Consider the following 22,162-nt stretch of genomic DNA (forward strand, 5'->3'; position numbering starts at 1 on the left):
GTATGTTATTCTATGTAAAGAAGAAAAAAGGTAATTACCTTCAAATCTTGGAAAACATGTTTTCAAAAGAGTACGCTGAATAGCATAAAACTTGTCGGGGCTGAACATGCGTCACAGACACAGACGAGATAGAAAATAGATATTTTATTTTGTAGATGTTGGTGTCGTACGATCTAAAATACCGACCTCGTAAAATATCAATGGCTTTGGAGCGACGTCTTCGTTTAAGAACGGTGATTCTCGAAACTATATTCAACCGTACCACTGAAGTCGGTAAACGTAGTAAACGTAGTAAACGTAGTAAACGTAGTAAACTCGTCCCTGTAAATCATATGTTCGATCAAATCGATCGGTCTCGAGAGATATTGTAACAATACGATACATTCGTTCACACAAATGGAATTTAGAATATTTGAACAACGTGACGCTTTAAAAAATTTTGACGCAAAATGAAAACCAAGATTTGATTTCTTAAGAAACAAATATAATAAAATACAATACGATATTTTAAAAATTAGCGATCATTACAATTTTTTTAATAAAATATTGACAAAGTATTCGCCGTACAACAAACAATAGACTCTATCGATTTCAAATGGTTACAGTTATTAACATTCTAGAAATATAAGACTAAAAGGTCGAATTTTTCAATTCTGATCCCCGGCTGCCACCTTGAAGGGATAAATATTTATTTTAATATATAGCAATTAAAAAATTTTCCCCGATTCTTTGTGATTTTGTAAATCTCAACGTGTATTTATTTATCATAAATTTTCCTTCTCCGTGTGCTCAAAATTTCGCTACTCGAGTATAAATACTCCTTTATAAATTACCGTGTACAAGTGTATAGAATAATCGAAGATCATTTTTCAACTTACGGAACGTAGGAAATGGTTTCGTGTCGTGATTTCATATTGGTGAAACATGGCGCATGGCGTTCGAAGTACGAGCGAGAAAAGCGCGCGTGAGCGTAGTTGGTCCGGTACGTTCGCAGAAGTCGTGGTACACCTACGTGCAGGGACGAGCAACGTTTAATATTTGTAAAACATCTACAGCGTATTGTCATTTCACGTGTCAAAAATATAATCGAAGTGTACTCGTGTCCGCATTCACGTACTTACTTCGCGCGAGCTATAAAAAACTTTGGCTTAAAATTTACGATAATGATATCACCAACAAATTTGGTGGAACCTTAATGTTAATTTTGTATCGATGTCAATGCGTGTTAAACGATTTCGTTTAAATTAAAGTCGCCTTGTTCTGTACTCGACTATTTTTATCCATTATATATACAATAGATCGTTTGGAAAATAGTTTTTATCCAATACCTATCACTAATCAGACATAATGAAAATCTGTCGCATGTAAATGATTTCTACGCAACCGGAACGTGGCTCATGTTTCTGTTAAAACGATTGATCGTAGCAATGGCAATTTTTGCTCGCGTTTACCGTTAAATTACACGTAAGATACCTGATGATAAATTATTTGGTATCAAATTTCAATATCTTTTACACATACGACTGTACGTCGTCGTTGAGCCCTTCGACCAAGGATATGGTTCCTTTTCCAAGACGCGATTCTCGAACAAAATACGTTCCTGTCTGCGCCATATTTTTCTTTCGCCCACGGTCGCACAATCCCTCCTATTCCCTTCTATCGTAACAGTTGTTATTTATGGTAATAACGATACACCTGAATATTTCCAGACACGAACGTGTCACTAAGTAATATAACGCGATACGTGAAACTGAATCAATTCCTCGTTTTGTGGAGGTTTGCTTTTTATGGTTATCGTACATTTTAAAGAGTTGCTGTAATTACAGTAACAGACAGTCAGTCGAAATGTGATACGATTACAAATTTAAACATACGATAATAACGTAGACGCATAAGGAGACGAAACCGTTGTAAACAAGGGAAATATTTATAATTATATTTTCTTCGGGATGAAAAGTTTATACGAACATCTGCGAATTCTCTCATTAGACTGTCATTAACTAACGTTTAAAATTTCGTTATAATGTATGTTAATGTACGACAGAATTCTGGTATAACGTATTTTACATTGATATTACAATTAGTTTCTCAGCAGTCGTGAAGTTTCTTATAATTGTGTATATGTTAATGTTTTCACTTTGAAGATCATTGTGAGTGAAAAAAAAATATTTTAAATACATACAATGGAACGTGTTAAATATTGAACGTGGCGAATGCATGCACAATTGTGTTCTAGTATCGTTCAAAAATTATTCACATGTATATGCAAATAAAGGTATGCGAGACTAATAATTCTACATTCATAGAACAGAACAAACTCGTTGGTGACATCATTCCTATGATTCTTGTTCGCGTTTGTAGTGAACCCACATCGTTTTTAATGCACGTAGTATAATCGCTGTTTAATACGATAATTTACATAATTTAAAATTGAATCGGTGCTTTTGTTAATTCAAAATTGTTCCGGATTGCTAGTGAAAAAGATCTCATTGTGAATTAGCAATTGTTTTTGGTAATGCAAGGTCATTATTGAAATGTATACTAATTACATTTATTTTATTAAACAGGTTTTTACAAATTTATGTTATATAACTTTATCGTTAGCTCCTTATAAATACAAGATATACAAACGTAAACTATAATAAATTTAATTCATAGATTTTACATCAAATTTGATGAAATTCCTTGCTTTTGTACTACTTTGTATTAAAATATTTTTTCATTGTAAAATTGGTCAATTAAAAAGTATTGAGTGATATTACAGACGGAATTTAGTATTATAATATTTTCAGATATTGATAAGTTTCGTGGTACCACAAATGATAAAGAAACGAGTTTTCTGCATTTCCTACTTTTACCGACTTCGGTGATTCAGTGAAATATATGTAGTTCCTAAATGAAGGGGTCGCTTGAGAGTCATTGATAATTTGTATAATCAAATCATTTTAATAATTTGATAAAATATAATTAGTTTGATAATTTATTATAGTATACTTTGCTATTAATGTATTTAGTATTATTCAAAGAAAAATGTTTAGAAAAAGTTTTCAGTTTATACTTGAGCTATCATGAATCATCGCCAGATAGAGCCTCTTACACTCTATACACCAAATAGAGTCAGGCCACCGCATTGCTCTATATAAACACACATGGCATTCTTAGCTCTATATGTATAGTAATGAAATAGTGTGAAAGAGTTTTGACAGTTTTGCAAAGGATTGAAAAACATTTACAGGTATAGTTAACCATTCGTAAGCAATTATGTATGTCATTTGAAAGAATGTGTCCATATTTGATTGTAATAATTCAGTAGAAATCCCAAATAAATTACCTTTTTAGATACGCTTAATACTTCTTTTTATAGTTTCCAAAATAGGTTAGGCCAATAGTTACAATTGTTTTACTTATGTATACTTTAAAGTGTTGTTATTTCATAATCCCATACATCCTTTTGCAAGATTTATGTTGCGTTTAATACGTTTATAGCACACATCACAGATACATGACTCACTAATTTCTCGTGAAAGACCAATGCCACTATGCGTAACAATAACAGCTTTTTATTTTGTTGCATGAAATATGAACTATAGAGACCTGGTAAATGTATTACAATTGTCTACTTTGATAAGTAACAAAGAATTTTGTAAGAAAAGTATGTGTGATATGTTTACAGAGATTTTTTCTTTCACTTTACAACTGTAAAGATTATCGCAACAAATCTGCGTTGCATTGTTAAACCACAAATTGTTTCTGATCCACCTAAACCCACTGTTACATTGAAGTTGCGTGAGTATTATTATTTTATTCAAATTTTTCGCATTATTTAATAACTTATATTTTTCAACTACTTAATGAACACAAAATATATGAGATAACAAGAAAAGATATTTTTTGAAAATATTCATAACTCTTGCATTTCTATCTTTAGGTGATAATGTGATACTCAAAAATGTATACATTTGTCATTTCTGAATATTTTGTAACTTTACAATAAACATATCATGCTTTTGTCTTCAGCTGAACCTGAAATTGGAAGTGAAAAGACAGTTGCAGAGAAAAAAGAAGCAAACAGAAGAAAGAACAAAGTTCAAATTAAACCCGGAAACAAACACAGAGGAGTATTTTTATAAGTTTATTGGGAACTAATAACATGTTTATATATTAGTAATTTTTTAAATCATAGAAAAAAATTAGATGTAAACGAAAGTATACTTTAGAGAGTACGAGGTGAAATTAAACCTTATCATTTATTTAAAATATAACTCCAGTTTTCTTGTTTTTATTTATTTATAGAATATTGCACAAAATTAAACCTGGCTTGTCAATTTATAAGGGAGATTTATTAATGGTCCATTTATTGAAAATAAATGTTTGAATTGTTTTCAGCATCTGAGTATAAAACGGGCAAGGAAAAAGGTTAATAATATCTTGAGTTATTAATCTTCTTCTGGCATAATAAAATTTAATTATTTAATTACTTTTTTCCTAATCCACTTGAAAGGAAACATTTGAATTTTTCAGTACAGAAAGGGATTTATTTATAAAATGGCTGGTCATACTCCAAATAGTAAAAATTATAATATGAAACTTATTGACACTCTCTATAACCAGGTGCCAGCTTTCACAGATGTCTTTGATGAAGAGACTTGGTATATTTTTGTTGCCTGCTTTGTAGCAGGAACAATTTTAGTTGCATTTATTCTCTCAAGATTCATTACTTTAAAACCTGTAGAGTGAATTTAAAATGTTTGTAAGAAACTATATTTGATATTCCCACACATAGAACATGTATTTGACGTCAAATTTATTGGTTAGTTCGGATACACTTACCTGCTGGTGAGCGACATTAAATTTTACCTCTATTGTGGTATGGTGTGAGTGAAGGCTTTCTTCTGTTACATGGACGGGCGTGTTTCGACTTACAAAAATGTAGCCCAATCTTTGTTGGTCTTTTCCTTCCCAATCAAATTTACTTCCTATTTCTCTTTCATTCATATATTTACTTTTTCATTCTTACTTTGGCTGAGCGAACCTATGATATGTAGTCGTTGACGAGTGAGAACGATTCTTATTATACACGGAATCGAATTTAGTACACTAATAAAAATTAAAAATTGTGCATTTTTCCATTATATCTTTATTGTAGTATTGTCAATGAATAGCGACTTTTGACGAAAATGAATGCAAATACGACCACATTCGAAATAATTATGCACAATACTTGTTACTTTTGAATATTGCAAACACATATTGTTTGAGTCTCTCATAAAGATATAATGAAAAATATAAACATTTAAATTTTTATTGCTGTATGAAATTTGATCAATAAAGAGAACATTCTTTGTTTGCTTTGAACTCTTGACAGTATGCCGGCAGTCATTGATATACATTTCTTTGAGAAATTGGCCAGTTTGCTTCCATATTTAAAAAAAACACTGTGTACCTGTCGTTTTAGTTTAAAACCACACATTGTAGAGGTTTATTGCAGCTTGATTGAACTAATTTTCTGACGAAAAAGATCAATGAGGAAGACAGGCCACCAAACATGCGTTGCACTCTACAGAACATTCAATAAATCTCTTGTGTATAAGGCTACTGAACGAACAATTGGGCGGAATAAAAAGATAAGAGGCAATAATAGAGAAATAAATAATGAGGATTTTACCCTTCAATTAACTTGACCGGCCAACAGATTTGACGCCAGATGTAATTACGTTTAACAAGTTTTAGAGTTAAGATTTCCTTGTGTTCTAGTAGTGAATTTAATTAACTAAACAAATAATATCTATATCGGTGACATTATATCAAGATACTTTTCGATGTCTTAATTACGCTATTTTCAATATTCTGGAATAATATTTAATTGATAAATTAGAAGATACTACACATGAAATTTCTTTGTACCATGAATATGAAGTAAAGGATTGAATTTTGTTGACCATTGCGTTTTTATGATTTTGGTATCTTTAATGTAACCATTTATATAATATTTAATAATAAAGTTACGGAACAACAGAAGAGTGTATTAGATGTTTTCGACCGGGTCGAAAAGGGGGGCGTTAGTGGTGTTTTACAATCAACGTTACCGATTCGGAATGGAATAAAGTTAAAAAATATTTTACCACCGAAAAGACGAGATTATTACGTTTGTATTGCCGACTTCGGTAGTTAAATTGTATATAATTTATCGACATAAGCATAGAGTGCGTAAAAACTTACTGATTTTTTTACGATGTCGGTATTTCAGTTGGAATAACGTCACCTACAAAATGTTAGGTCTCTCTTATATCTTGTCTGTAATTCCACATGTCACTGGCTCTATATGTATTCTAACTTAACATTTTATCAGTTATTGCAAAGGACAGAAATGACAACGTAAAGAAAACCGTATTATACATTATAATTTTCGATAACTTTCAATCGTACTATGCACATAGAAATAACCGAGTTTTGTTGTAAATTATTCGTTACTACTTATCCGAAATGAAACATGAAACTCGTTTACATTGATCTTAAACATTTGTGTCATCTTTAACAATTGTCAAAAAAAGGTTCCACTAATAAAGTGTTCTCAATAGTTGAATAGAATATTTGTTGTAAAATGATTTTTCGAATTCTTCGTTAAAGTATCGTTAATAACTCGTTACGAAGTGAAACTCAAAGTTAATGTCTACTTTGCAATTATACCGATATAAATTTTTTTAGAAAAGTCGATGATATCGGTGACATACATCGTACGACAACTTTGAGTGTTTCGAGTTCGGGTAGTTTTAAATTTTGAATAAAATTACCCTGCAGTATACATTTTTTGTTTTGCCACTTCCTAGTGGTACGCGTCCTTGGTGTTACGTTCCTGCGGTGGAACTCTTTGTGAGCGAAGAACGAGGAACGTAAATACGAAATGTATAGGTGCTCGTATTGTGCAGGCGCGTGAGGGATAGGTAGTAAACTTTCTTGCTGCAGGTTTAAGGGGAACAGGGCAAACGGCGGCGTAAGGTTGCCCGTAGTGGGGAGAGAACGTTACGATGGAGGTGGAAAAGAAGAACCGAATGAGCAGGGTTCTGTTGATACAAGTGCGACACGCTTCAGCTGATTGTGTGCGTATGGTGTTAACTAGCAACTCTCACTTCGTAAGAGCGGGAGGGCAAAAGTACGTAGCGCAGTGCGAAGAAAAAGAATCGGTGTGGCTGTCACCATGCTTTATAAACACATGCACAGTGCTTCGACTTTGCGCGTTGTGCGCATGATTCGAACTGACGTCACAATATGGCTGGTCAAGTTGGAGGAGCACAATAGCGTCTCCGAATTTTTCACTAATGAGGACGTTCATTGTGTTCCTGTCCTAGCACCGAAGCAATTAACGCGAAAACGATTCTCGTTTTAATTCCAAAAATTGTTCAGATCGATAAAGTCCTGAAGTTCGATCGCATTTATCACATTTTTACAGTACGGTAGAATTCAAGCGTTTTACGTTGTTTCTACATTTTCGCGCAAATTTGTGTTTAACCCGATTCGTCGATTTATTTTTTACCTCTAATGGGGAGACAAAAAAAAACGGTTGTAAAAGATTCTCGCTACGTTTCCGGTTTCCATGCGTATTATTCCAGAGTCGAGTAAATAGCAGGTAGGTCCTGGCTCGAAAGACACCGAAAGGGAGCATTAAGGATTTAAGAGGCAGTGGGAACAATACGGTCTACGTCGATACAAGCGGAGAACTGAGCGGACAGGTTCCATTCGCTGTGGTAAATAAAAATTTCACTTTTTATTCTTTATTCGCTCGGAATAAATACTTGTTGCCGAAAGAACGTTCAAGTATTAATTAGGTAGAGAAATTTCTTTACCTAGCCTCTTACGGTGCTATTCACCCTCGGTTTTGCTTCCGATTTAACGCTTTCATACGCTTCGAACGAACTCTCCATCGAAGATAACGAGATACGTACCGAAGGAACGCGTTGCAAACTATCGAAGAATACTGCCGCAACTCTCAAGTGGAACGTCGCTTACCTCGTGATCTCGCATAAATAATTTCGATTCGTCTCGTTCGAGTGCCAACCGAGAAACAACGATCGAAGACAGTTCGAAAATGAGAAGATGGTAATGCGTTCGGGCACCATCCGTTAACACTTTTACAGTGTACCGAGCAACGACTGTTCGTCGCACGGCAATGCTCGGTGACTGAAGTTCGCCACGACGTTAATAATCCCGTGAGCCTCGAAGACGCGAACGATTTCGTCGCGTCGTCGAAAGCAGCGATAAAAAGGAGAAAAGAACGGTCCCGATCGACGAGTTCGAGAGGGTGTCCGTCGTACCGAAGTCTTGTGCTCGAACTAAATTCAATTCCATCGATGTTCGATCTCGGTTCGAACGGAGACAGTTGGCTGCAACAGTAAACGAGTCATCGAACTCGAGGCGTAGTACCAAGAATCTCTCCGTTCAAGCTACGTTACTGGCTACTCGTCCGTACGTGCACGTATGCCCGATAGCTCTATCCGTGCGTTGGTTCGACTCTAGCTCGGGGAACAGCGAGGGAGGAAAAGCGGAGGTTCGGAGCAGGGAATGCGCGGAATGGTGGGGATACTCGTAGCTAGGTTCACGGGTAGGGACGGTGGGGAAGTAGGAGGTGGTGGTGGCGGCGGCTGCGCCGGGTATCCGGCCGGGGCGGCCGGCGGTTCGGAAGATGGAAAGAGAGAGAGAGGAGAGCGAATGGAATGGAAAGGCAGTCAGGTTAGCCGAGCAACGGTGCGAGAGGCTAGGGACGAGGCAAGGCAAGCGATTTAGCTGCTGCTGGTTCGGCAAGCCACGAGTCGGAGTGCCGAGAGAGCAGCCGAGGTCCCGTTGGCCGTGCCTGCACCGGGAGAGGCGTCATGAAAGCGCGCCAGTTGACCGAGTGCACCTCTTGTCGGACGAAAGCTCGTATTTGCCATCGTTGATCCATACCACCGCGGCCTTTTGCTTCTTTTATTTCCTGTCGCGGCGAGGATATTCGACTCGCTCGTGCGTCTCCTGTTCCGCGGCTGTCACTTCCTCGCTGCTCCGTCGGAGTGTCGGGATCTTCATCGGTGTACACGTTCCAGCCGTACGAAGCCGGAGAAAGGAATCAGGAAACGACGGGACGAAAACCGCTCGTGGTACAACTCGGTTGTTCGTTGCCGCGTCGTCGCACCGTTTCGAAATTCGCCCGTTCCGTGTGATGTGTTCCCGTTGTTTCACGACGTATGGATAACAGATGTGCCGCCGCCTGTACCTTTGACACGACGCTCGTGCGGTGGTGAACTGGGACAACGAGTGCGCGCCAAGAGAAAACTTGCCCGATGAAAAGATTCCGGTTGACGCGTGCACGTACCGTGATCATTGTTCGACGGTTCGAGGATATCTGGGTCCGCGCTCGTTGAGATCCTACGGTACTCGTTATCGACGTATTCCGTTCGGTAGGATCCCCGCGCACAACACGTTCGTTGCGGTATTCAACGGAAGAGTGACCGAAAAAGTGGAAACTAGTTTCTGTCAGTAGGCACGCCTCCGTCGAACGAAAGCACGAACGTTACTTTTGTTTCGTGCCGATAACTACCGTTCCGTGCCCGATATTTCACCTTGACGTTGAACGATCGGATGTAGCGGCACGTTTCGAGCCCGATACTCCGATAATGAATCGGAATCGAGAGTGCACCGAAGTACGCGAACGACTAAAATAATTTAACGAACTCGATTCGTTCGGCGTCGACACGCGGACTCTTTTCTTCTATTTCTTTTCTCTTTTTTTCCTTTTTATCGCTCTCGCGACGACACGAGTCGCATCTCGCGCACTTTTCCCTCGAATGCAAACGAACGAGACAATAACGAGAGGAACGAGGTCACTGCTGGACCGATTCGACGATCGATTCGAATTCTTTTCGCATTCCGTGACGTTCGATACTCGCGTGTCTCGACGACGTTGACGCAAACGGTTTTACAGATCCATCGAAGAGGAAAACACGTGAAACGGACGAAATTTCTTACCGTACACGATACCACTTATCGTACACTTTAACGATTTCGTACATTCCGATCGAAGTAAAGTAATCCTCGGTGAAACGGAGCCAAGGGGAGGTTTCGGTACACCGTTGTTGACGTTACGGTGTAAAACTGATCCAGTACGCGAGGAAAGGAACGAACAACGAAGAGTACGAGCCCGAAAGTTCGTTTCCATCGTGTAGGGAAATTTCAGGACGTGCTCACGGTTAACAACAGCGACGTTTCCGATCTCGTATCGCTTTGGCGCGTTACATTGTCCCGTCTGCGCCGAAGGGTGGCATCCCTCCGGGTCGTTATCCTATTCCGCGGATTTGAAGTGCTCCGTACGAGGTGAAACGCACAACCGTGCGGAGAATCTTATCCAGTGGTCCGGGGATTATTATGCATCGGGTTTTCAGATTGCACGCGGACCGCAACGTGGAACAAAGAGGCGGGACTAACAACGTGCCGCGAGAGTCACGTTATCAATCGTTACGTGTCGATCGCTAACGAACGCAGTTATCCGTGCTCTCGTCGGTAATCGAACGCGTCGTTTCGTCAACGGCATGTCGTTCGTGTCATTGTCGAGCGACTCTCTACTTTGACGTTCCAATTCCGTGCGATCCGTGAACCGAGAGCAAACGAGGGAAGTTCCTCCTCCTCCTCCTCCTCGTGGTCGTCGAGCAAACGCGTTTCTACTCTTCTCGCAGTCATGACGGAAGGAGGAACCAGACGGTCGACGAACGACACAACGAGGAAAAAGGGTGTCGCGTAATCCGTGATTCCGTTCTTCGATCCGTACAGCGATCTCGCCGTAGGAGAACACCCAGGATCCGAGTACGATATCATCCGCGATCGAACTAGCAGGAGACCGCTGGGAAGAAACGAGACGATCTAACGGGGGAGGCAAGAAACGCGTAGCACGGTGACACGTGGGCATCGTGTGCGCCGTTTGTAACATTCCTACGAGTATAGTAAAGTAGCCGTAACAGAGGGGATACATCCGTCAGGAAAAAAAAAGAGCAACGTTCCGGATAGTAAAACTCCGAGCTCAGACTGCCGATGGATATGGCAGCTGTCGTTCCCTCTGTTGTTCCTCCTCGGTTGCGTCGTACTCGCCACTGCTATTATCGACACCGTGGTACCTGTCAATCGGACGAACAGGTGTTGTCGCGAGGTGTCCAGGGTGGGATACGTTTCTCGTGATACACGAGGCACGCGGCTCGAACGGAGGGAGTTCCAGTGTCGTCGATCGATCGAGAGACAAGCGGCAAGCTCGGTGTTATACCTCGTCGCACATTCTTAGTGACCGAAAGTGTTCGCCGGCGGTGCGCATAATACGGTGAAGTTCAGTGAATACGGCCACCGTGAACAACTAGGCCAGAAAAGGAGGAGAAAGGGTAGGAGAAGATAAGGAGAGGAAGCGGAGCTCGGAGGAGGAGGATATAATTCGTTGCGCTGTTTGTTTCACGATTGCTTTAAGGATGAAGAGCGAGGCTATCGATTCACCGCGGCCGATATCCAGGTTTTGCGGTACCCTTCTTCTGCTCCTGACACTCCTCGCGGAGGTGAGTCGAACGTTGACGGATAATGGTATGAATCTAGGACGTGTTGTTGGAATGTCTCTTGTTCAGCGACAAACCGTGCGTGTGCGTGTGCGCGATACTCGAGACCGGTGTCTACGATTACCTTCGTTTCACCGTGGAACGTTTTGGTCTGTTTAACCGCGGATTCTCTACCCGCTACGAGGAAAGTTATGCCTAGAAATGTTTCCGAATTTCGATGCACGTGTCTCACCATCGGTACGCGACGGCCAGACGTTACGTCTGCCCTCTTGCGCACCATCCGATGGAGAGGGTGCAACAATTGTCCGTTATTGTACTCGTTTTGTTTGATTTTTTTATAATTGCGCTTTTTATACTTCATCGGTAAGGACATACGAAACGCTCGAATTGTACGGTTCGTATACTACGGATGATACAAATCTTAATGTTTCTCGGGACGTTCTCGGTACACGAAACGATGAAACGAGGATTACGGTTGTTTCAAGTATTTCCCGGATATTTTCGTCAGAGCGTTGTGTACGGTTTCCAAAAAATGCGAAATGGTTTTCGTTAATGTTTATATTTTCAAAATGTTAGAATTCCGTTCGGTTCTTATTCAAACGGGGCAACAGATCTCTTCTCTTCGACTGAGAAAAGACGAAGTGGAAAATCAATGTTTCATTTCGCGAGATAATATTTAAAAATTTTCATTAAAAATTGTCCTCTTGCCTTGTTACATGTGTTTCAATTGTTCCGGATTCATTTTTTTTTTTTATTCAAAATTTCTTTGATACACTGTTCGATTCAGTTTGTATCGAAGGTATTTGATCGTTACTTTTCTCGATTAATATTTTTACGGACGAAACGGTTTGAATTAATTTTCATTTGTCTTTGTTCAGTTGCTAACTGTACACACGTATATAGCTGGTTCCGCAATAAACGGTATAACCGAAACGAGAGCGGTTCTATGTATGAAAATAAATCGAAAATGTCGGAATTAAATCATTTTGCGTAGAGTTTCGTTTTCGATAAAATCGATTCGAAAGATTCATGGGCAAAGTGCGTGTTTTACTAATAAGTCTCAACTTCACGGATCTCCGTACACTTCCGTATAGTGTTCATTTGCGAAACAGGTAGAGATAATTACAGGAAAATATTACTTCTGGTTGTGAAACGTTATTTTCAAACATTACGTACGAATATAATAGATATTCGTAGCCAGATTTTTTAACAGAAAATTTAATACATCGTGTGCATGCCTCGAGCAAGTTTCAAGATCAATTTTCTCGGAAAATAGAGCCTCGTACGGAACAATTTCATTCCGGGTTTTCGATCGATCGTTGAACTCAAAATCACTCATTTTCCGGTCATTGTGGGATATCTTGTACGCGCACAATCATACTCGGTGGTGTTGGATCAGTTGGTCCTTAAGTTCTTATTTGCTCGCGACCATCATTTTTTCTCCGTTTGACTGGTATGTCTGCTGACAATGAGTCACGCGGAAAACGTTTGCATAATGTATGCATTCAATGCTATTTTTTCTTGAGACGATTCGTTCATCATACGCCAGAGTGACGGATTAAAAAGTAAGATGAATTTTTGAACGTTTGTTCGAAGATGGTTACGTTACAAAATGTTTATCCGTTATCTGAAACGTACGTACGTTGATTTACAAATCTACTCAAATTTATTGACACGTTTTGTTTATTTGCAAAAGTAATGCGCAATCTCGTGGTGCCATCTCATTCGAATCAGTGAAAAAGGAAATACAAAAAGGAGGAAGTTTTATAATTTACATCAACAGGGTTGAACATTGGAGCTTTACCCGATACTTTGAACATTCTCTCGATCGTAATGCTAAAAGTTTTCCGAAAATAAAGAATACGTACGTTCAACGTTAACAGCGATAATAGAGATTCTGAAACTTCTTTGTTTTTTGTTTCAGATAATTTTTGAAACGATGGTTTAAATAAAATTCAGTAGATACGTAACTTAATTTTGTATATGTACTGTTGGGTAATAGATAAACTGTCGATAAAATTGCATACGTGTCGTAAAGGAAAGTTTCCAAAAACTTATTTTCGATTGCGTCATCTTTTTATTAACGTGCATCAATGAAGCGAATCGACGTTTAAAAAACTTGTATGTTTATATTAAGAGGCTATTCTACTCTGGACATTTTTGTGAATTAAGAAACAAAAACCATTGAACATAAACCACGTTTTTGTGAGCTCAGGAAAGCCCAAAAAAATATTTCTCGACAATTATTTCTTCTGACAGATGTTTATAAACCAGTTTTTATTTCATACTCTATTCCATGCGGATATAAAATTTGTATTTCTGAAAAAAGGAAACGATCGTTATTTACTGGATATTGTCAAATTTATTTCACTTTTCATTGTAGTTTACGCATTTCTTTCTTTCTACGCAGTTTCATTAATTCTTGATAAGAAACCATTCACGTTCCGAAATTTTTAACACACGGTAAGCACGAATCTTCGAACGATTTATGCGAGAACTAGATTACAACTCCTTGCGTTAATACGGTATCACGAAGTGGTAGCTGAAGTGTTCGATTAGCATGAAATTGAAACATTTAATCGCCACAGAACCATGAACACATCCGTCACGCGTAGCGTCTTGGGATAACGTAGTAAAAAAAAAAGCCACATTGGTGTACGTCATCTTTTCCTCATTTTGAGAAACATAAAGTTTTATTGGTCTTATCGTAATAAATTTCACAGCCATAAATTTGTGATTGTAACGCGCTGAATGCTGCCACGAGGTCTTACTATAAGTAGTTGAAATCGAAAGGCGACTTATATCCTTCGGTTCTTCTAGATTGCATCGGTGCACACAAGTGCATACATTGAAAAAACCCGATTTACATCACTCGAACGTTAACACCGATAACAACGACACTCGTGACAAAATGTATCGATCAGATTCGCGGTGGAGTGAGAACCATATCGGTATGCATAATCTGTTCCTCGTTTTGAGAAACAAAAGATTTGATTACTCCTCTCGTAATAAATTCCACAGCTTAATTTTCCTCGTTGTGACGTGTTGAATGTTCCCACGAGGTGTTATTGTAAAAAAATTGCAATCGAAAGGCGTGTATCCTTGTATCCTTCGGTTTTTCCAGATTGCATCCAAGTACGCAGATAAGTCGATACTTTCGAGAGAACTCGAGTCACACCGCCGGGATGTTAATTTGTTTTAATCAGATCGCACCTGTTAACACCGACGGTAACGACACCCAATATGAAACGATCGAACGATACACTCTTTCAATAACTGACGCGATATTCGTCCTAAAGAACCAATATTGAACGTATCCGGTATAAATATTGGCAATCGATGCAAATGGGGGCTAACTGGTTCGCGAATTTCTCGGTTCGAGTGTTCGAGTTCGGTGAGATTTTATTAACGTTCACGGTAAATTCGAATCGAATCGTGCCCGAAGACGTGGTCAGCGATCGGTGAAGGGGAACACTGTCAATATCTAGTCTGCTCTGCTTGGCTGATTTGTGTCTCCGAGTTACGAAACTCGCCTGACTTTCCCAACTGTTGAGAACGATGCCTTCTCGTACGGTGGCGATGCCCATTGACCTCTGAATTCGCGGTCCAACGAGCGACGAGTACACTGATATCTAAATGATGATCTAACATTCGCATCACGGCTCTGAGACGATGAATTTCCGTGGAACGAAACGTTTCGTTTCACGAGAATTACGAATTGCGACACTGTTATCGCTGTAATGTTTCTCACGAAGGAATCGTTTGGATTTCGATGCACAATTTCTGACCACCGAGTGTATACACGAGTTACGTTCCTTAATTCGTTCAGATGTTTCTCCTGGGAGTGTCTAAATTGTTTTTTTTTTTTTTTGAGCTCATGGAAATGGAATTACATAGGTAATTATTGTAACATCGTTCGTTGCATCGAAATCGTGTTCTGTAATTACAGATCGTGTTATAGGAGGGTTAACTATAATAACAAACGACCAGGAAGTGAAACGTTCGGTGGTTCCCATGTTCGAATACAATACGGTATATTTCATTCTGTCCAACTTGTTCAAACATTTATCAAATTACAGGACAGCGATAACGTACAGGGTGGAGCGTAATTCATGGTACAATCGAGAAAAATACAAGTTTTCGTGAAAAAATGAGTGAAGAATGTGAAATCTTTTCGTAGAGGACTCTACTTTTGGAAGAATCGAGTTCGAGTTTCTTTAGGAACGAATTATTTTGTTCGAAGTGGACAAATATTCGGACCGATCTGTGACGTTTACAAATATTTTGACAATGGTATATTATATTGTACTATTGGGAAATTTAATTAGGAATGTTCGTTCATAATTTTAGCGGTTACCTTAAGATTGAAATATTTGAATGCGAATTTCTAGTTACTTCTATCGACGATAAAATTTCAGTGATTATCGCAGAAAGCATCGTTTCTTGATAAACACTGTGTAGATACATCAGTGACACAAGAGGCAAAGCAGACATTATCTCATGCAGAAAAGCGTGCAGTAGGTAATAAATATCTTTTATGATTACAGGTGAAAAATTAGAAACCTTCGGAAGTAAAAATTCGCGATATACTTGAATGAAATGTTGACAATTTATACAATAGAAATTTGGCTGCCTGATTTATGTGTATTGATTTCAATATAATAGTTGTAAAGTGTCTACGTTTTTCTAATTTCAATTTATTAACACTTATCGTTATAATTTTTAAACCAAATTTTACAAAAGAATAATAATTCATCGTTGACTTGCAATCCCTGTCCAATGTTTTATGATACTTCGCGACGAAATAATATAATTCGTAACTTTTCAAACGTGTATTGTATTTTCAATGTACACGAATACTCGCGTTTGTTTACAGAAGTAAAAGGAAATTGTGAAATGAAAAAGCACGTATATAAACGTTGGAACGAAAAGTCCAACGTTTAATAAACCTCTGCAGCAAATATAATAATGAATCGAAAAATTCGAGCAGGTTTCGCGTGTTTCTCTACACTTTCTTCGGGATTTTATTACTTGGTAATATCGGTTCGTTCTATTTCTTTTATTGAACGGAATTTTTACACTTTTTACTCGCACGAATCACTTTACTCGATCATTCGATAGAAAGTGGTCGATTGCCAATATACCAACGGGGTGTGCGAAATTTCTCGAGGCCGGTCCAACATTCTGGTTAATTTGAATACTTAACGCGTCACGGAGTACGAGTATTACGTATACGTGATTGCGCAATGGGTTTTAATTTTCCTCTGCTGTAACGAAGGTTGTTCGTTTTATCTAACGTTGTCTATGTGCGTGTCTACGTGCGTGTGTGCGTACATAACAGGTCAAAAATGCCTTAGAGTAATTCAAAGATTAAACAATTTCGAGTGTATAATGCAAAGAATGATCGAATAGCTTCACACGCAAAGTAAAGAGTTCCGCAAGTGCACAATTTTTTAATAAATAAGTTGAATGGAATATTTTAAAGGGATACGAGTAAAGAGCATTCCTATAGATCAATTTGTATTTCATACATTGAAGGTAAATTGATATTTGATTATGTATTGGAAATATTATTTTGAATTTTTTCTGTAACTATTAACCGTGCAGAAATTTATAATAGGGTAAAATGTCCGTTATCTGAACTCGTTACCTGAATAACGAGGTAAAAGTGCTCGAACAAGTGAATTTTTGAACAATGAAACGACGATGCGTTGGATATTTTGGATAAAATGAAACAGAATTGACAGTTCTGTAACAGTTTGTTGTTTCTATGCTTTTTTCACCAACGAATCGTAGAAATTTTCTTCTCATTTTTGACTTAATTCTGATTTCAACCATTTTTTGACACAATAACTATTTTAAACACAAAACGTTTCGGAGTGTATTATCGTTCGGTAGTCTGCGTGTATATCTGCGTAAACAGGAAAAGAAGTATATTGTTGCAAAAGAAAATATACCTTCCAGATGAAATTGGAATTCTTAGAAAACACAATGCGAAGAATATAAACAAACTTTACACACCGATTCTTAGAGATTCCAACCGCGTTACAAATACATACATATCCTTTTTGATAAAGAAAACCACAAATCTTCTTGTGGCACTTGAATAAACGGACTTTTTCTTTTTCTATTTACTTCGGTAAAATATGGTTATACTCCGAGTTCGCCATTTATCAGTTCTAAATAAAATATCGACTTGTTTGCATTGTAAATGATGTTTAAAATTGTCAGTGATAAATAGTAATAATTTATTATAGGGAATTAGTTAACCCGAGGATTTCGAAAAATTACAAATATTAAAAAAGAAACATATTTTAACGGATAAACCGTGTGACGATCGAATGTTAGGTTGTAAAATTTTTTTTAAAGCACTGTAAACAAGAAAAAATATATATATATATAAATATTTCAAAAAGTACTTTCAACAAAGAACATGCGAATAAAATGATACAAAAGCTGCTGATTAGGCGATAAGAGAACATTACCTCGAATAAGGGGTATACATTATTAAGAAATGTGAAATATTTTGGGAAGTCTGCATTTTTCGATTGCGTTCCATCAATGTTTTAACACACGAAATAACGAGAAAAATCGAGCTATCTAAGAAAAGGTATTAATGAGTTCGAAGTTTTAAAAACAATGCCTTTGGAGACAGTTTTTGTTCTATGGCTGTGTTCATTTCGAATAATAATCTTTGAACTTGCATCTTTGAAACACATTTCTAATTTTTAAAAACAAGTACAGAAGTTTACTCACATTCCTTCAGGTTCTGACAAAAGTAGCACGTACGAATTTGAATTATCGTAGATAATTTTTTGCAAAAATATCATTGCCTTTGATAGTACGTTGAGTTCGAAGTATCGTAGATTGTGTACGAATAAAAAACAATAAAAAGTTATGTATTTTTGAAACTAAACGATTCTTCACGAAGGAGGACTGGGTGCATTATAATTTAACGACCAAAGGAAAGTTTCTTTGGCGAAAGTCAGTTGCTTTGTATCCAGTGAGGGTCGTAAGAAATGAAATTATTCTGTGCTCGACCGATGACCCACACCCATCCGAATTGTTTTTAACTCAGAAGTATAATTCACTGTGTTCAGATAACGGTGTATCAAAGATCGACGTTCGAATGCAATATTGCTGGAAACAAGTAGGTTCTTTATGTATGCTAGTGAGTAGTAACTAGGCTAAGTGAAAGTGAATAAAGTAAAGATCGATGTAAAAAAACAATACAAAAGCGGATACTCGAGACAACAGATACAGGTCGAAGGACAGAAAAAATGGTAGAATTCTTTTAGACGAATTCTTTTACAAATAAAAAGAAACACGAATATTTAATTATCGATAAGAGCATACAAAATTTCCTAGACTCGCGTTGCTTATTGATTATAGAAAATCGATCGTATCGATCATTTTTAAATGAAATTTAAAAGAAAAATGTTAACGAGCGTCACTGTCGCTTCCTTTGCGACTAGTTTAGATATCCACGCTTTTAACTTGCGTTGCACATTGTATCAGAACATTACTTATTTGCACACAAAGAAAATATTTTATCGGAGCCATTTCGTCACCAGTGACGCAATTTTGATTACAAATTTTTTAAAGCTACGCGAGCAAAGAAACTATTTCGAAATATTGAAGAGAATTTGCGGTGTGCAATACGGAAGACACATTTTAAACCGAAATTTATAATTCATATGTTTTAAATGTATTGTAAATAGAATTCTATGAAATATTATCGGTCTCTGTCTACGGTATGAGAGTATCTTCATAACTATTTAATAATTATTAAACAGTAACTAATGTATTGAACAAAAAGAGTGGTATAATTTATCAATATTCTGGTAAACAGAGCAAAATCGTAATTAACTTGACTACACGACACACCAGATAAAGCAATAAAATGAAACAGCCATCTGTTTCAATCTGCTAAAACCAGTTGATTTCATTGGTGACTAAGCATTTTCGTGTTACAATTTATACGTTTGCTGTTTTAGTTGTTTCACAGTTTGTCCGTGTAATTAATGATATTTATGGTGGAACTTTAACCGAATGAAATATGTCTGAACTTGTAAACCATAGCAAACACGGTACACTTTACAATACGGAACAATATAAATGATTTAAATGTCTGGATACTGCAAATGCGGTTTAATAATTCATTAATGGCACGCTAATAACTCAGGTTTCTGTGCGCAAATATTGCGCAAAATTTCGACTTCTTTGTTGCGTTTAACGCGATGCAAAACTGCATATGTAATATTCTTGATACGATATCGAGTCTCCGATTTGTAAAATTCAACCGAGAAATTGAAAATCGATAGACTGGGAACTAAAATGTTATTAAGCATTCAGGTTTTTGCCAATTATGTTTTAACCTCGTTTCCTGTTACGAAAGACAAAATACACGAAGAAATTAGAAGCGAGCAAGAGTTAACGATGCCTAATCTTGTGCAATATTATCTACTTTTAGTATACGTATCTTGATTTTTGTATTACTCGTTTCTTAGTTTCTTACGGAACAGGAATGCAGAACTTGTAATAAATTAATGTACAGTATGTATTAACTTATAACGCACTAATATGTATATTGCTCACCACATTGGCAAAGTGTGAGTAAAGAGTACGTGTTTTGAATATTCTATAAATAAGACACTGGTTAAGATTACTTTTAGGCTCAATACTGATAGTGGTATTCAATTAATATTATAATTATCGTGTTACGATGTTTTTCGCTTTAGCAAGTAAAATATTAAGTAACTCGAAAAAAGTTCAACTTCTTTTAAAGAATATGCAATTCTGTGATACGTAGATACGTATGTGTGAAATTGGTAGTAAAACATATCGAACTCCTTTTATAGATATCGAAGTAAAAGTATAGTAAGATAATGAAACTGCGTCTTACGAATATTTCAAATCAAATATTCTCAACTTTCATTTTATATTTTGCATTATACCTTCGCGAACGTATTGTTAACGAATGGAGGAAGTTTTCTCGATGAAAACGGGACCGAAGATGTCCTCGTTCGGATTACTTTTAATCAAATATAATTGGAAGTTTCTCAGAAGCGATTAAAGTAACCTGCAATTAAATGTAATGCGACTGAGATCGTGTTTGGGCTCATTTTCATTGGTAATATTTCACCGATCCATTGGTAATACTTTCGCCAAGGTATACCGAAAAATATCAAAATTTTAAACGAATTTAACGGATGACTCATCCCGATGTGTATGCTTTATCGCTTTCGGTTGCGAGCTGTCTGGTAATCCAACACTCGATGGCTGTTGCTTTATCTCGGTCATTCTCGGTGTATCCCGTTCTCCTCGTCGAGCGACACGTGCGTGGCTCTGCCTTAAACCGGGTTGAAAAAAGGTCGATTCCTGGTACAAAATCGCTACCTTCCCCTCGTAACTGAACACGAACGAATCCGATTCGTGATCACTTATCGAGGCAATACTGTACATCGCGAGTAAATAAAACGAAACTTCGTTTCCACGAGACAGAATTTATCCACTCGTTTCTGACTATACGAAGCTTCTGTATAAAATTCATTGTCATATATATTTAAACAAATATGAATACTCGGGTCAAATATGAACATCGTCATAATCGGAATAATTACACTAACTCTCATTATCTAGTCACCGAGAATGTTGATTAACATTTTTATCGCTAACATGTGCCTCCGCAAATGTTTATACATAACCAAACGTACGACAGTTTAAGGACCAAAATGACAAACACCAGACAAGATTTGAGATCTACATGACGTCTATCAATCGTGCAATGAGATTGTAGCGTTCCACCATCGGGTGTATCAATTTACGAATATTTATTTAAAATTTTAACGATTACTTAAATATTACAATATTTGAAGTAATTCGAAAACTAAACGCACACGTATGTAACGATTCGAGAGGTTAATTTCCCGATAGCATACCGAACATTAAATCCTATTCCTGTCGAAGTGAGCGTTAGTCTTCGTTTCACGTGTGCTAGCGCACGGATTCTTCGTAACATTTTCACTAGATATGGCGGGACAGGGAGAAAGCCGTGACATTATTGGCCCAGAATTCGGGGCTCATGACCGCGTGCTAAATTAAGCACTTTACTACGGAGACCCTCTTCGCCGAATGGATTGCAAATAACCGACGTCGTCAGCTTTAAGCTGCGCGTTACGTTACGCTCGCGATACGTTACGTTGGAGCGTGGGCGTTTCATTGGTTAACGTACTGCGAAAACCCTATGACAGGAGTACCCTGTGACGAAGGGCTTTTCACTAATGTGACGCGAACCCCTTTGTACGGTCTGTAGATAGTTCCTGCCTTGTTGAGATAAAAATAAATTTATGAATTCATTGGAAAGATTAAATGTACCGTGAACGCCTATCGAGAGGAATCTTTTTGTTAATTAACAGGTGAAACGTTACGAAAGAGAGGCGATACGCAACGTGTCCAGTGAGACGTATATAAATTTCGTTTCCGAATAACAATTTAGAAATACCGAGTAACAGTTCCGTGGGGCAAACTCGTCTTATCGAAATAAAAAAATTTTTTCTGCGCGTGGATAAATATTTATCAGTGTACGAAGCGTTGTAGCGAATAAA

The 22,162-nt window shown here is 37.5% G+C and overlaps 3 protein-coding genes across 3 annotated transcripts in view; all 3 read left to right on the forward strand.

Annotated features, from left to right (window-relative positions):
* The first annotated feature begins 3,068 nt into the window (after positions 1–3,068).
* On the forward strand, positions 3,069–4,151 carry LOC143144912 (uncharacterized). The gene is made up of 4 exons (XM_076307794.1): positions 3,069–3,116; positions 3,207–3,235; positions 3,674–3,786; positions 4,018–4,151. The coding sequence occupies exons 1-4, from the start codon at positions 3,069–3,071 to the stop codon at positions 4,128–4,130; spliced, it is 303 nt and encodes a 100-aa protein (XP_076163909.1). The 3' UTR covers positions 4,131–4,151.
* Positions 4,152–4,545: 394 nt separating this feature from the next.
* LOC143145053 (uncharacterized) lies at positions 4,546–5,939 on the forward strand. Its single transcript, XM_076308067.1, has one exon. It carries the CDS (start codon positions 4,546–4,548, stop codon positions 4,735–4,737), a length of 192 nt encoding a protein of 63 aa, XP_076164182.1. The 3' UTR covers positions 4,738–5,939.
* Positions 5,940–8,794: 2,855 nt separating this feature from the next.
* The window catches only part of Ptp10d (Protein tyrosine phosphatase 10D), a 69,328-nt gene continuing 55,960 nt past the window's right edge, over positions 8,795–22,162 (forward strand). Inside the window, exon 1 of the mRNA XM_076308068.1 lies at positions 8,795–11,558. Coding sequence (XP_076164183.1) covers positions 11,475–11,558 — 84 coding nt within the window. The 5' untranslated portion in view covers positions 8,795–11,474. The remainder of the gene's footprint in view (positions 11,559–22,162) is intronic.

Source organism: Ptiloglossa arizonensis, chromosome 3 (assembly GCF_051014685.1).
Source record: "Ptiloglossa arizonensis isolate GNS036 chromosome 3, iyPtiAriz1_principal, whole genome shotgun sequence".
Taxonomy (NCBI): domain Eukaryota; kingdom Metazoa; phylum Arthropoda; class Insecta; order Hymenoptera; family Colletidae; genus Ptiloglossa; species Ptiloglossa arizonensis.